Genomic DNA, 14,058 nt, shown 5'->3' on the forward strand with positions numbered 1-14,058 from the left:
CTGGTCATTATTTGTTCCTTTTTTCCATTTTTTACATTTATCTTTCATCTGCCTGGCTAGGTTCAATACTCACAATGGAATAGTTATTTAAATCAGCTGACATTTAACTAAAAAAGAACCCAATTTCCTCATTTGGTTTATGCAGTAATGTCCCATGAGTACCAATCTGTAATCCTTCATAAATAATTCATTAAAAAGATAATACTGTTGAAGGAAATTTGACAAAGCATTTGTTGTGTGCAGTTGTTACTTGATAATCTAGCCATGTTTGTCACTGGCAAATTCTGCTGGATAAGCAAGTCACATTTATTGGAAGAAAATTATTCAAAGCGGTGCGTTAAAATGTGTCAAAATTGGAAGATTTCTACATTAACTAACTTCAATTAATGAGCTATAAGTGAAATCTGTTTCCATTTCTGACCTCTTCCCTAAGTGCTATTATGGGTAGGAAAATGTTAACTGAACCAATCCAAACTCAGAAATGGCAGCATGAGCCCTCTAGCGAGGAATGCACGACTACTATATATTATTTCACTTTGTTAAATCACAGATTGTAGTCCCTGGCACACCACAAGTACTGTACTGAAATTATGAGCTTCTGACTAGGGCCAGGATTCAAATCCTTTTTTCTGCAATCACTTGTGACTGGGTCTTCCTTACAGAATGTTTTTTTCCCAGTGCGTTTCGGCCAGGGTATCAGAGGAGTGTAAACTGCCTAAAGGCCGATGCGGCTAGCTGAAATATCTCACTTTGTAAACTGAAGAGTTTAGAGAGGATGTCGGGAGATAGAAAATGAGGGTGAATAAAAGACAAATAAGTATGTGCCTTGAACCAATATAAAATACCTTTTATACCATGAAAGTGGCTTTTGAAACACTTTAATACCAATCGCAAACAATAATATGATGGGTAGTAGTAAATAGGCTATAGCAATATTAAATTGTGTGACTGGGACCTGGTGACATCCCACAGGAGCAGGTATCTTACTGTCTTTAACGTAGTGAAATGTCTCAAGGCGTTTCACAGGAGTATTATGAGATTAAAAATTTTACACCGAGCCGCATAAATAGAAATTAGCGCAGGTGACCAAAAGCTTGGTCAAAGAGACAGCTGAAGCTCTCTTCCATACCTTTGTTACCTCTAGACTTGACTATTCCAACGCACATCTGGCTGGCCTCCCACATTCTACCCTATCCGTGACAGGGTCTGTGGCTCTCGTATTGCACTGTTCGGCCACCAAAGAAGTAACTTCAGGGGTGGAAGCAAGTCTTCCTCGATTCCGAGGGACTGCCTATGATGATGACCCTACATAAACTAGAGGTCATCCAAATGTCAGCTGCCCGTGTCCTAACTCGCACCAAATCCCGTTCACCCATCACTCCAGTGCTCGCTGACCTACATTGACTTCCGGTTAAGCAACGCCTTGATTTTAAAATTATCATCCTTATCTTCAAATCCCTCCATGGCCTCACCCCTCCCTATCTCTGTAATCTCCTCCAGCCCCACAACCCCCTGAGATGTCTGCGTCCTCTAATTCTGCCCTCTTGAGCATCTCTGATTATAATCGCTCAACCATTGGTGGCCGTGCCTTTTGTTGCCTGGACCCTAAGCTCTGGAATTCCCTCCCTAAACCTCTCCACCTCTCTATCTCTCTTTCCTCCTTCAAGACGCTCCTCAAAACCTACCTCTTTGACCAAGTTTTTGGTCACCTGCGCTAATTTCTACTTATGCGGTTCGGTGTCAATTTTTTAATTTCATAGTACTCCTGTGAAGCGCCTTGGGATGTTTCACTGCAGTAAAGGCACTATATAAAGACAAGTTGTTGTTGTTGTCTTATCTGGTGAAGAAGTTTCAGCAAAAGGGAGTTCCCAATAGAAGAAAGTAATAAATAAAATAATTTTTAAAATTCCCGCGTGTTTTTCTTTCATTTCATAAGCAGAACACAAGGCAGCAGATTGTGCAGTACATCCAAATGCCCTCTGCATTTGTTTTGATAGAGTGCTCTCAGCTATCCAAATTCTTCAGAGGAAATACAAAGTAATGATCAAACCTAGATGCCGATTACTACGCTGTAGTCCTTTTTGCCCAAATTGCTTCCCACCTGCCTGAAGGTGCGACTCTATATTGGAGTAAAGTTCCCCGGGTCCCCGCAGTCCTGCAGTATTTACCAATTTGTCACGGTGGTCATCAGCACTCGAGTATCACCACCGAGCCCCAGCCTGTACCCAACATCCACATGCACGCACTTTCTGACTGAGGTCACTGAACAGCAATCAAGGCAGCCAACCAATATTTCTGCCATCAACTCCGCTGGGCAGGCCACATTGTCCGCATGCCAGACAGGAGACTCCCAAAGCAAGCGCTCTACACGATGCTCCTTCATGGCAAACGAGCCAAAGGTGGGCAGAGGAAACGTTACAAGGACACCCTCAAAGCCTCCCTGATAAAGTGCGACATCCCCACCGACACCTGGGAGTCCCTGGCCACAGACCGCCCTAAGTGGAGGAAGTGCATCCGGGAGGGCGCTGAGCACCTCGAGTCTTGTCGCCGAGAGCATGCAGAAAACAAGCGCAGGCAGCGGAAAGAGCGTGCAGCAAACCAGTCCCACCCTCCCTTTCCCTCAACGACTATCTGTCCCACCTGTGACAGGGACTGTGGTTCCCGTATTGGACTGTTCAGCCCCTAAGAACTCATGTTAAGAGTGGAAGCAAGTCTTCCTCGATTCTGAGGGACTGCCTATGATGATGATTTCTGCCATCCCCAGCCCACGGGTGTTGAAGTCAATTGTAATATTCCAATTGCCCTTCGCTGAGATCAACCAACTCAACACAAAGGATTGCGCCTGCAATCTTCTTCATCTGTCTGGCTCAGTGCCGCAGCATGTCCACACTGGGCCAGGTGAGTTTTCATTCCAGAGCCTTTACATTGCGCAAGAAACTCTGAATACACTTAGCATGCCTTGTCTCTCTAAATATCAGTGTGGCTCTACATTTATTTATCTTCACTTTCGCTGGCTCATTTCAGTTCAGTGCAGCACTGCAAGGTTACTTTTATCAAAACATAGTGCGTTTGATGTGTGTTTTGAGTGCTTTGATTGATACTCAGAAACCAGCCACTATAACGAGGCATGGACGATGTACAGAAGACACCTCAAGTCGCTGGAGATATATCACCAACGATGTCTCCGCAAGATCCTGCAAATCCCTTGGGAGGACAGGCGCACCAACATCAGTGTCCTTGCCCAGGCTAACATCCCCAGCATTGAAGCACTAACCACACTTGATCAGCTCCCACTGGGCAGGCCACATCGTTCGCATGCCAGACACAAGACACCCTAAGCAATTGCTCTACGTGAAGGTCCTTCATGGCAAACGAGCCAAAGGTGGGAAGCGGAAACGTTACAAGGACACCCTCAAAACCTCCCTGGTAAAGTGCGACATCACCACTGACACCTGGGAGACCTTAGCTGAAGACCGCCCGAGGTGGAGAAAGTCCATCCGGGAGGGCGCTGAGCTCTTCGAGTCTCAACGCAAAGAGCATGAAGAGGTCAAGCGCAGGCAGCGGAAGGAGCGTGCGGCAAACCAGCCCCACCCACCCCTTCCCTCGACGAATGTCTGTCCCACCTGTAACAGGGTCTGTGGCTCTGGTATCGGACTGTTCAGCCACCAAAGAACTCACTTCAGGGGTGGAAGCAAGTCTTCCTCGATTCCAAGGGACTGCCTATGATGATGATGATGACTATAAGAAGGGACTTTCCTCACAGTATTCAGTGCATTAGCAGTGTATAAATGACGAAGGAAATTTTCTGTGTCAGGAAAAGAGGCTGGAAGTCATTTCTGCCCATCGTGCGTTTTTAAAATGTTTCCCTCGAGTTCCCTTGGGCTTTCTGTGCCTTCCGGTCCCCCCCCGGGCCTGATGGTGTGTGAGCCATCATCATCATAGGCAGTCCCTCGTAATCGAGGAAGCATTTCTTCCACTCTAAAAGTGAGTATTCAGGCGACTGAACCATCCAATTCGGGAATTACAGTCTCTGTCACAGGTGGGACAGACAATCATTGAAGGAAAAGGTGGGTGGGACTGGTTTGCCGCATGCTCCTTCCGCTGCCTGCACTCGGTTTCTGCATGCTCTCGGCGACGAGACTCGAGGTGCTCAGTGACCTCCTGGATGCTCTTCCTCCACTTTGAGCGGTCTTGGGCCAGGGATTGCCAGGTGTCGGTGGGGATGTTGCACTTTATCAAGAAGGCTTTGAGGGTTGTCCTTGGAAATGTTTCCTCTGCCCACCTGAGGGTCGCTTGCCATGTAGGAGTTCCGTCGTGCGTTTTTAAAATGTCTACCTTGAGTTCCCTTGGGCTTTTTGTGCTTTGCGGTTCTCCCTCTGGCCTGATGGAGTGTCAGAGAGTGAGCCAGTGATGTAGAAGCTATGGGGTTCCTGGGTTTGCACTGCAAATCCACCTGGGTAAGTCAGACTGAGATAAAGGCAGCACAGTAGCTGCCAGAGTCAGCTGATCCAGGTGGAAGTGAAGGGTTTGTGAGCTTGAAGAGTTTAGAAGTTTAAAAGCTGATTTTTGGAGCTTGGGAATGTCATGTATGTACATGCTGTTTGTAGCCACCAGATGGTGTCATTGTTGGAGGCCACTGAGCAACACGCACATGGTGCTGCTCTGGTATAAAAGGCCAGCCATTTTGAGAGTCAGGCACTTTGGGCCTAAATAAAGCAGAGCCAAGGTTGTACCTTGCTTAGTTAAACAGTACTCAGTTTGAACCTTTATTGCATACATAACAGGGAAAGTTTATTGAAATCAGCTTTACAAATACCTGCACTTGATTCTGACTGTGCCTCAAAGGTCAGTGCACTGAAAGACTTTTGGATTCCCGCACACCCCCCTTCAACCTGCAGCCAAGACATCTCAGGAGCAGCTATGGATTTTTCTTTGGGCATACCATTATCATCGGAGGAGGAGGAGCAGCTCAGGGTGGAGCAAAGAAGAGTCCAGCACCATTCAAGGAAGATGCAGCTCATAGAAACATAGAAAATAGGTGCAGGAGTAGGCCATTCAGCCCTACGAGCCTGCACCACCATTCAATATGGTCATGGCTGATCATTCATCTCAGTACCCCTTTCCTGCTTTCTCTCCATACCCCTTGATTCCTTTAGCCGTAAGGGCCATATCTAACTCCCTTTTGAATATATCCAATGAACTGGCCTCAACAACTCTCTGCAGCAGGGAATTCCACAGGTTCACAACTCTCTGAGTGAAGAAGTTTCTCCTCATCTCAGTCCTAAATGGCTTACCCCTTATCCTTAGACTGTGACCCCTGGTTCTGGACTTCCCTAACATCAGGAACATTCTTCCCGCATCTAACCTGTCCAGTCCCGTCAGAATTTCATCGGGGAACACCCCCCATCGCTCCCTCCATAGAACATACAAACAGCACTGATCATCTCAGGTCTTCTTTGAGGAGCTCCGCAGACGAGGAACGTGCTTTCCTAAACAAGCAATAGAGCATCTTGGGAGGAACCTCAAGCCATGCTGCACTACTCTCTCAGTGGGGCCACATGGGGTTGCTGTTTTCCCCCAAGTCCAGGTTACAACTGATGAAACCCACATTGCATTGAGGACGCCCACAGAACACTCACTCTGCTGCATGAACAGGAAGGGCTTCCACTACCTCAATGTCCAAATAGCATGTGGCAGCAATCAGAGGGCCCTCCGTGCCAATGTGCAATATGCAGGAAACTGACGGGATGCCTTCATCCATTGTTATTCAGACCTCCGTACACCTTCAGGGAAGAGAATCCAATCAACAGATGGGCGACAAAGCCGACTCCCTAAGTGTCTATGAAAGCATCAGGTGAGTGCACCCTTTCCTGTATGATTGTAACCTCCATGTGTTGTGTATGTATAATATAAGCATACTCCCTGTACACTCAATGTACAGTTACATAAGACAATTGAATGTACCTTCACACTGTATGCACTATGCTTGTACCACCAGAGGGTGCAATTGGTGGAGACTTAGGGATCACCTGTACACGACAGGTAACCAGGTATAAAAGGGAGCTCACCATGCTGTGCCCTCACTCAGGAGCTGTAATAAATGGACTAAGGTCACCACAGTTCAAGTACAATACCTTACCTCGTGGAGTCATTACTAGAGTGCTTACAGACACAATACCATGAATACTAAAGGCCCATAGCAGTACACAATCTATTGTAGTCCAATAATAGCAAAGTGCAAACTATCGCTGTACTCTTTCCTACACCGTGCTTTTTCTGGGTGCCTATGCATGCCCTTCTATCGCCTATTCTAGAGCTTCTACTTTCTGCACCTACTTTCTATGTTTCTGTGTTTCTTCTGTATGCTATCCCAGGGCCTGGTTGTTGGCTCCTCATGCTGTGCACAAGGGTCAAGGGGTTGAGCAGGCTCCCCTCTCACGGCAGCTGGGTCCTAACATGGAGCCGCGGCTGTCTGCCTCTCTGGTGGGTGCTCCAGGCAGCTTGGTCTTGCCTCCCGTGTTCCACTGGCATGGTGCTCCGAGGAGGGAAGTGCAAGCGCTGCTGTCCGGAGCGACGGCCAGTGGACTCCAGCCATCACCATGCCACTGGGTCCTGACTCTGTGCTCCCACTGGTCAGCAGGACGGCTGGTGTAATGTCAGCGATCAGATCCTGCAAGCCCTGGATTATTTGGGAGTGAAATGGAAGAGCCAAGCACTGTTCCTGTCTCACCTGTCTGTGTGCCAATCGGCTGCTGAGGAGTGCAGACAACTGTCTTTTGAAAGGCTGCACAGTAGTGCCCAAGTGGTTCAGCCACTTGATGCAGGTTTTACACCAATAACGGCACCAATGGGAATGCAAATGAGCAGATCCAGGAAAACCGTGTGTAATTCGTTTTTTTTTTAAATTGCATCATCATCATCATAGGCGATGCCTCGAAGCGAGGATGACTTGCTTCCACGCCAAAAAGGGATGAGTTCACAGGTGTTCCAATGAAGGACCTAATATTCCAGATCCCGAACTACATGTTGAAGGGTGGAAGATGCCTGTGCGTGGATTTTTTTAACGTGTGGTGGCCGTTTCACACCAGCCATCACACGGACGTGACAGAGCTAGGTCTTGGTCCAGTGGCAAGGGTTACCCAAGCAACAGCGGCGTAACTCACTTTGAGGAAATTCTAGGCCGTTCATCTATCTGGTTCTGGCACTAACAACCGCTTAGTTACAATTATTGAACAATTACATTTTCTGTCATCACCCATGTTACATGCATCTGCAAGAAACTATTTCTTATTACGCTTCACAAATTCTATTTCTACGAGTTAGCAATCAGCGAAAAAAAAAGATGTCTGATGAACGATGCATAAATCCTCTTACTCAATGTATAAATTGTACTGAGTTTAAATACCAACCAGAAACGGTTTTATTTGCTGTGTTATAACTGAATAAACTGGAAAAGTATTTTACTGATTAAACTACAATAATCAAGCAACATATATTTGCAAAATCTTAATAAAGATATTGGAGTTATACTGTGCAAACTGTTATTGTTAGGCATCAGTAAAGAAAACTATCCACATTTCTTCGGGAATGGGATTTAAGCCTAATTCTGTTGGCTGGATCTGGGCTCCTCCTGAATCTCCAAGCAACGCAGCAGCAATACAGTTACTGACCCCTTCACTTTCAAGGATCTTCTGCAGGAACTGCCCCATCGCCTTCCATAGATGGACTCGCCAAGGGTCGCAACCTTGGTGAGGCCACACCTTGAGTATTGTATGCAGTTTTGGTCTCCTAATCTGAGGAAGGACATTCTTGCTATTGAGGGAGTGCAGCGAAGGTTCACCAGACTGATTCTCAGGATGGCAGGACTGACATATGAGGAGAGACTGGATCGACTGGGGTTATAGTCAATGGAATTTAGAAGAATGAGAGGGGATCTCATAGAAACATATAAAATTCTGACGGATTGGACAGGTTAGATGCAGGAAGAATGTTCCCGATGTTGGGGAAGTCCAGACCAGGGGTCACAGTCTAAGGGTAAGGGGTAAGCCATATAGGACCGAGATGAGGAGAAACTTCTTCACTCAGAGAATTGTGAACCTGTGGAATTCTCTACCACAGAAAGTTGTTGAGGCCAGTTTGTTAGATATATTCAAAAGGGAGTTAGATGTTGCCCTTACGGCTAAAGGGATCAAGGGGTATGGAGAGAAAGCAGGAGTGGGGTACTGAAGTTGCATGATCAGCCGTGATCATATTGAATGGTGGTGCAGGTTCAAAGGGCCGAATGGCCTACTCCTGCACCTATTTTCTATGTTTCTATGTTTCTAACCCACCAGATATTGCGCCATTATGCTTCCAGGCATTGGGCATCTTCCAAAAGAACACCAGAGATCTTTTAAAAATTAATTCCCGGGAGGTGAGCATCACTGGCAAGTCCGGCATTTGTTGCCTGTCGCTGGGGCAGCTACCCATTATCTGGTGAAGGAGGCTGTTGTACAGCCACCCCTTGACAGCTCGCTTCAGTCTGCCATCATCTTGTATATTTGTAGCCAGGTTGTTTGGCTGTTGCGGACAAAGCTCTCCTTGCCAGCTATCTGCTTCTGCACCTGCTGCACCTATGTTTTCAGCGTCCGAGAAGACGGGCCATCCTTTTCCCTGCTTCGCCCAACATCAGCATCAGTGAATCTGGCAGTGTGTGGGCGAGAATAAAGCCAGTTAAATGGCTATTGGAGCGCTTTAAATGGTGTCAGCTGTGATGCACTTCCTCCGGCAACCCGTTGTCTGGCACGAGGCTTCGCAGAATAGGGAAGATGTGCAAATCCCAAGTATTTTGAGTGCAGACAGCAGAAACAGTGATTTATATACTTACCACCACAGAGATATTATAGCTCCGATGCATCTATCAGACGTTAATATCAGGACTAGTCTGTTGTTATTTATTGCGTTTTATAATGGTCTTAACATATATACTTACAAAAGTGCCTACAAATGTCAAAATTGATTTCTGTTGACTGTCTTTTTGATGGTTCTGACACTCAGAGTTCACCATTCATCATTCACCATGACTGAACATAAACATTCTCTGCACTAGTGGTCTATCGAGTATCAATACAGGCCATGGATCCATATGGGATACAATGACAGGGAGTGGCATTTTTCCTGAGTTGTACAGTGAGATCAGGACTAAATATTCATGTTTGCTGCAGGTTTGATTGAATTGCTTGGTCTGATTCACAAGCTAGGTCAGTTTAGGTTACACACCACACCAACACTGTAGACCGTACATACATTTACACAACTGCACCACTTTTTATGATAAAGATCAAAAGAATGCACTTTCAAATCTTGTAACATCTTGATGTGGCTTTTAGATTACTCCAGCTGTAAAAATTCTACCATTCAATAAAGACAGATGCATGTTTCGCTGCTCCCCCACGTGGCAGCTCAACTCTCGAGAACAGTAAAAATGGAAGCCTCAAAGCTCTTTGGCTCCCTGTTCAGAAAGTTCAGCTTCAGACTGACTGAGCTGTTTCTCATTATAAAGTCCTCAGACACTCAGAGGAACATTAGCATCCATAATGCTGTGCACCAAATCATGGTGCATGTTAATGACAATTGCACTGCCTGAAAACGAACAGCCAGGTAGGGATGTCCAGTAACAAGGGAAATGACTTTTGCAAACTAATAGTGCTAAGATGTAATAACAATCTCCCATCCGCGCGCCGCCCCCCCCCTCCGCCCCCCCGCAACTCCTGACTCAGTGGGTAAATGTAATGCCTATTGTGATACTGAGACACACAACAGGCAGGTTCCAGCTTTGATCTCTGGTCTGTGCTGAGTTAGTTGATCGCATCAGTGGTAGCAGTCCTTGATAAAATGGAACATCCCCACCGACACCTGGGAGTCCCTGGCCAAAGACCGCCCTAAGTGGAGGAAGTGCATCGAGAGGGCGCTGAGCACCTCGAGTCTCATCGCTGAGAGCATGCAGAAAGCAAACACACAGGCAGCAGAAGGAGCGTGCGGCAAACCAGTCCCACCCACCCTTTCCTTCAACCACTATCTGCCCCACCTGTGACAGAGACTGTAATTCCCATATTGGACTGTTCAGTCACCTAAGAACTCATGTTAAGAGTGGAAGCAAGTCTTCCTCGATTTCGAGGGACTGCCTATGATGATGATGAGCAGTTAGAGCACTACAATTGATCTCAGTGTCCATGGGCTAAGAGGGGAGCGAACTCTCAGTCACTATTCCCACTTACTGATCCCTGACCAGTAATCCCTGCAAGAAACGTGCATATTGTGAATGGCAGTTGAATACTGGAACAAACTTGCCTGTGTCCAATCAGATATATGAGCAATGCTTCCTTGGGTGTGGCACATTAGGGTGCCGCCAATGCCTGTGAGTCACACTCTAGTATGAGTCAGCACCTTCAGTATAGCGGAAACATTTGGTGGAAAACAGAACTTTAAAACGGCATGAAATTTTAATGCAACATTTTTCAAGGTACACATTTGAGGGTGAGCTTTCCAGATGGTGTGCAAAAAAAAATGAAAGGTCAAACAAGTTTAACTTATACATCTCTTTTAATATTATTAAAATATTGTGATCTTTTCAGACGCGCGATCAGGTGAAGCTCATTGATTGCTCTATGAATAAATCGGTAGTTCCCAAGCAGAAGTCATCGCCTGAGGCACAATGTATTATGTATCTGGCAGGTATTGCATTCATATCAAGCGAAATAAAGAAGAAAATATAACTTCTTGGAGACAGACTCGCTGTTCCATGCTCGTTTGAAGGGAAAGTCAGGAGAAAAACTAATAATAGGTAGATTTCTTTCTTTGTAGATGTGAAGACTTGTGGAGTGTATTTGGGGATCTCCCCTGCCATTTCCTGTGGGAGTGTGATTGTATTTTATGTGTTTGATTTATCGATGACTAAGGACATTGTCACCTTTAAGATTTTGGTTCTTGTGATTTGGTGCCAGTTTCAATGGTGGGGCTAAGGGAAGTGGTGCCCGCAGAATGTGTCATCATCATTGGCGGTCCCTCGAACGAGGATGACTTGCTTCCACATGAGTTCCCAGATGTTTCAATGGAGGACCCGACGTTCCAGTCCTGAACTCCAATTGGGGGGTGGGTGGAAGATGCCTGTGCGTGGATTTTTTTAACGTGTGGTGACTGTTGTATATCAGCCACCACACGGGCTTGACAGAACTAGGCCTTTATCCAGTGGCAAGAGTTAACCAGGATGACTGGAGACCTGCTTTGCTGCACGGACCTAGTGCGCACACATATCGCACTGTGAGCTGGCCCGTGCTGCCCCCTGGGCCCTCGCTCTTCTGGGCCCCGTACCCTCATTCGCCGCAACTTCACCCACGACGTTCCAGGGCCCGGTGCTCCAGCTCTATTTATAGCCCCGACCTACGATGGTGTTCACACACAGGTCGGGGCGGCCCACAAAAGCTTAGTATGCAGGTAGAGCAAGTAATCTAGAAGGTTATAGCAAGGTGGATAGAGTATAAAAGTGAGTACCAGGCTGTGTGAGATTGTGTTTATAATAACTGGATATCTGACACTGAACATTATTATTAGTATCAGTAATACTGTTATTAATAAACACTACATTATTGGTATCAGTATTAGTGTTATTAGTAAACACTGTATATTATCAGCACCAGTAATAGTGTTATGCAACACTGTACATTATTATCAGTATCTGAATGTGTAAACTAGATTTATAATCATACAATGTATTTTAACATTTCCTATTCATTTTTAGTCCGGGACAATGGTTTGCAGAAAAGTTAGTGAACTGTAAGACATTTTGGTCAAAGTCAATTGTTGGGTCAGCATGTTTGTTTAAAAATAATGAATCAACTGGGAAGAGATCTGTGCTCTGCCTCCCAAGGAGTGTAAAGCATGTGTAGGTCAATTCATTGTATTACTTACTGGTTCCATCAAGCAGCATTATTATGTATTATTTAACTGGTAGTCTCTTTTATATTGGTCACAGTCTAAGGGTAAGGGGTGAGCCATTTAGGACCGAGATGAGGAGAAACTTCTTCACCCAGAGAATTGTGAACCTGTGGAATTCTCTATCACAGAAATTGGTTGAGGTCAGTTCGTTAGATATATTCAAAAGGGAGATAGATGTGGCCCTTACGGCTAAAGGGATCAAGGGGTATGGAGAGAAAGCATGAATGGGGTACTGAAGTTGCATGATCAGCCATGATCATATTGAATGGTGGTGCAGGCTCAAAGGGCCGAATGGCCTACTCCTGCACCTATTTTCTATGTGTCTATGTTTTTAAGGTTTCATGCCGTATCCTGATGTGTAGGTCTCATGTAACTGGTGGCACGCCCCCAAGTGGCAGGTTTTCATTACTGTGTCTTCCCAGTGAATCTGGGAAGTTAACTTTAGGATTTCCACTGTGCAAGACCCAGACATCAGTAGCCAGTGACACTGGTACAACACAAATCCAACTTAAAAGCAATGCAAGAGACTAACACAAAGTTGACTGTCAGAATCAGGCAGAATGCAATAGAAAAATGACACTAGCCAATCACACAAGAGGTCACGTCTCACAAGATTCCTGACACAAGTCCAGTTCTCAATTGTTGAGGATTTTGAAAGAGGCCTATTTTTGGTGAAACATGCTGCTCCTAAATTCTCTGTTACATTTTCTGGATTCTAGCCAGACTTAACATTTAAGTCGAAGCCTTGATTGCTACACAATGTGCTCAAACCAACTAAATATGTAGACTGGGCACGTTCATAGTCCTGGCTTGGTGCATCCTCCAAGTGGCCAGCCACCAATGTATAATCCTTTTGTCAGAAACATGCCGAAGACCACAACCACTTTGATTAATCTAAATTTATCGAAGATTCAATGAAAGGAGACTTCTCAAAAGCTCTAGCCAAATAGAAAATTGAATCATTGTGAGAGAACCACCAGCACAGGATAAGCTGATTTGAAAAAGGTGCCTTGAAGTTTGGGTGTTCAATGTGCACCTCCACATTTCTCCAGGTAATGTCCTAGGGTGTTTCCGCAAACGATGACATACACATATGTTAAAATACTGCAACGAATTGCCAAAGCACTTGTAAACAAACTACACAAACAGATGGAAGAAAGCCAGAAAATGCTGGGAATGAAAGTCAAACGGCATCTGAAGGAGAAAGCTAAATTAATGTTTAAGATTCTAATTAGTCTTCTGTGAACTTCTAGCAATTACTGCTAATATTTCAGATTTCCAGCATTTTTAGTTTTTCTTTTTATCTTCACACAGATGAGTTGTAGTATGCAATCCTACAAATGTGTTAGTGTTTCACTCTATATTCTGCATTTGGCATATTCTGTGTGCTCGCCAGGTCCGTGCAGCAGAGCAGGTCTCCAGTCGTCTTGGTTAACCCTTGCCACTGGGCCAAGACCTAGCTCTGTCAAGCCCGTGTGGTGGCTGGTGTGCAACGGCCACTCCACGTTAAAAAAATCCACGCACAGGCATCTTCCACCCTTCAGGATGTAGTTCGGGATCTGGAATATTGGATCCTTCATTAAAATATCTGTGAACTCATCCCTTTTTGGCGTGGAAGCAAGTCATCCTCGTTTCGAGGGACTGCCTATGATGATGATTCTGCATTAGCACTACTTCATTAGTAAATAATAATTTTAGTGCCAGATTTTCAGCACAAGATCGTCTTGTTAAGTTGCCCAAGGGCAATTCTGACTCTTGACTTGCTAAAAGACCTTTCTCTGCTCACCTTAATCATCTGAGAGAGATCGCCTGCATCTGCTAATTCCAGAGCGATGTTCAGCTCATTGTCCTCAATAAATGAGTCCAAATACTTAATTATGTTGGGGTGATTCAATTGCTGCAGGATAAAGAAAGAGAAATAAATGAGTTTTGTATTAAAATGTCTTCACAATAATGATTCCAACCTGTCTCTTCAATTAACATTATTTTTGATGGCTTTGATTCAATTTTTAAGAAAACGCCATGTAAAATCCATTACCCTAAACAGCAGTAGATGCTATTAGGAATATTTTTAGCATTACATAC

At 45.2% G+C, this 14,058-nt stretch overlaps 1 protein-coding gene across 11 annotated transcripts in view; it reads right to left on the reverse strand.

Moving 5' to 3' along the window:
* LOC139232464 (serine/threonine-protein kinase Nek6-like) overlaps positions 1 to 14,058 on the reverse strand; it is a 337,407-nt gene that overhangs the window by 111,290 nt on the left and 212,059 nt on the right. For all 11 annotated transcript variants that reach the window (XM_070862692.1, XM_070862690.1, XM_070862681.1 and 8 more), the window contains one exon: positions 13,760 to 13,870. In XM_070862692.1, the coding sequence (XP_070718793.1) occupies positions 13,760 to 13,870 (111 nt within the window). The remainder of the gene's footprint in view (positions 1 to 13,759; positions 13,871 to 14,058) is intronic.

The sequence above is a fragment of the Pristiophorus japonicus genome, chromosome 20 (genome assembly GCF_044704955.1).
Source record: "Pristiophorus japonicus isolate sPriJap1 chromosome 20, sPriJap1.hap1, whole genome shotgun sequence".
Lineage (NCBI taxonomy): Eukaryota > Metazoa > Chordata > Chondrichthyes > Pristiophoridae > Pristiophorus > Pristiophorus japonicus.